General features: G+C 58.8%; 1 protein-coding gene across 1 annotated transcript in view; it reads right to left on the reverse strand.

The window, feature by feature from the left end:
• ETV3 (ETS variant 3) overlaps positions 1-2,206 on the reverse strand; it is a 7,595-nt gene that overhangs the window by 4,660 nt on the left and 729 nt on the right. The window contains exon 2 of the mRNA XM_009283471.2: positions 1,894-2,131. Within this exon, the coding sequence (XP_009281746.2) occupies positions 1,894-2,131 (238 nt within the window). The remainder of the gene's footprint in view (positions 1-1,893; positions 2,132-2,206) is intronic.

Raw genomic sequence — 2,206 nt, forward strand, 5'->3', positions numbered from 1 at the left:
GCGGGGGGGGGGTGGGGGGGGTGGTCCTCGTACGAGCACCCCGCGTGGCGCCGGCACCACCTCCCTATTCCCATCTGCGCAAGTGCCCGGCAGCCAGCGAAACACGCACGGTCGCCCCACGCGGGCCGTGACTGCCAGGGGAACGTTACAGGACCAAGAACGGGAGGGGAAAAACTCAGGCGAACCTGCGCTAAGACACAGAACCCGAGAGAGGGGGGAAGGTGTACCCGGGGGGCTGGGGCAGAACAAAACTCAGCGCAACGACGGAGCTGAGCGAAAGGGACCAAATTACCCAGATTTGTTTTTTTCCCTTTCTGCAACCTTCAAGGCCCAGGGTATTGTAACAGCGCACGGGGCGTCGGGCTGGAAATCGGGAGAGCTGGTTTCTGCCGCTCTCGTGCCCGTGAGCAAGTCGCTTCCCTCCCATTCGCCCCTTCGGATTGAAAGCACTCCCTCGCCTTCGCAGGCAGGGTTGATCAGGGGGTGCGGAGGGCAGGCGCTCGGAGCCAGCCCTGATCGCCGGCCAGCCTCCCTTCCTCACCTCCGCGGCACCAAACGAAGGCAGGAGAACTCGGCCACAGAGACAGCGGGTGTAATCCCCGCCGCAGCCTCCTCCCCACTTACACCACCGCTGTTTGTCCTCGGCCTCCTAATACTGGTGTACAAACAAAGGCGTTACACGCGGACCGTCGCCGCCGTCCTCCGTACTTAGGAGGCAGATTAACGCACGGCGCCTGTTGCCACAGCGCGCACCAAACAAAGCGGGGCCAGCTCTGAGCAGGAGGGAGGAAGGAGCCAGAGGGCCCGAGCTGAAGCGGCTGCCGATACCCGCAGTGCTCTTGCCCCGCTACTGTCACTACTCGGCATCGAGATGCCAAGACACGATCAGCCTTGGCAGGTGGAGGCTGTTTTCCACTCCCATGCACCAATTACAGCCTCGGTGCCGCTCAATTTATTGTTTCCTTCCTGTTCCAGTACGAGACTCTCGTGTTTGCTGCCTTGTTTGTCTTTGTCAGCTCCACCCGGGAGGTATCAGAGGGCGTAAGGCAGCGAAGTCCACGTTACAGCCCGATAATGCCAGAACCTGTCAGGAACCCAGCCACTCCTGCAGGCGACAGGCTTGAAACGCCGAAATACTTCCGAGGGTCCTGCTAGTTTTCCCACTGTCTGACTTCAAAATACCCAGCGATAACTGGAAAAAAAACCAGCTGTGGAAGAGTCTAAATAAAAGAGGACAAAGTGGTACTGGAAGCTTTGAAGTTGCGAAGCGCAAAGCGAGGAACGCTCAGCCCCTGGCTCACACAAGGGGACACTGGTGGCCAGGGGGTGTCCTTAAGGACACCCAAATTCGTGTCATCGGGGCTCGGGAAACACCCAGTCCAGGCCCTTGCCGTGGGACCGGCACCGACCCCTCCGCCTCGCACGGATTTAGAGGTCAAGAGGCAAGTGCAAATCACGTTAGAGAGGGGAGTTGCTTTCTCTGAACCGGTACCGTTGACGGTGTGATAATAGAGGAACACCTCTGGTTTCCTCCCACACCTTCATTGCTCAAGCCAGCGGCAGCGATGGAAGCTGAGAAAAGAGAGAGAAAAGCTCCCCGGAAGGAAGCCATCCTGATGAGAACGACCCGAACGTTTACACCGCGACGCAGAACACGGCACGGTGAACCAGGGACTCCCTCCCCCGTCCCTCCGATCACACCCCAAGTACGGTCAGACCCACTCGAGCGATCTGGCATCCCAGAACTCAAAATCCGATGCAAACCCTCCCAGAAACGCAAGTGCCACCGAACCAGGGACCGAATAGCGACAATCAGTCACCCAAACGCGGCAGGGAGGGACGGAAGGAGGGCTCGTCACCGGCCCCCTCACCTCCACGGAAACTTCTCCTCACCTGAGAGCCCGGCTCAGCTTGTCGTAGTTCATCTGGGGTTTGCATTTCCTCCTGCCCCACAGCCGGGCCACTTCGTCAGGGTCCTTGATGACGAACTCTCCGTACTCGCCCTGCTGCCAGGCGATGACATGGCGAAACTCCTCCTTCTGCAGCAGCTCCAGGATGAAATGCCATAACTGGATCTGTCGGGAGCCGGGGCTGGACTCGGTCTTGTAAGCCCACTCTGGGAAATGATAACCTTGGAAAGGGCCAAAAAAAAAAAAAGGGGGGGGGGGGGGGAAAAAAAAGGTTCTGCATGTTTTGTTGTGTAAAT

This window comes from Aptenodytes forsteri, unplaced genomic scaffold (genome assembly GCF_000699145.1).
Source record: "Aptenodytes forsteri isolate BGI_AS27 unplaced genomic scaffold, ASM69914v1 Scaffold454, whole genome shotgun sequence".
In the NCBI taxonomy this organism is placed as follows: domain Eukaryota; kingdom Metazoa; phylum Chordata; class Aves; order Sphenisciformes; family Spheniscidae; genus Aptenodytes; species Aptenodytes forsteri.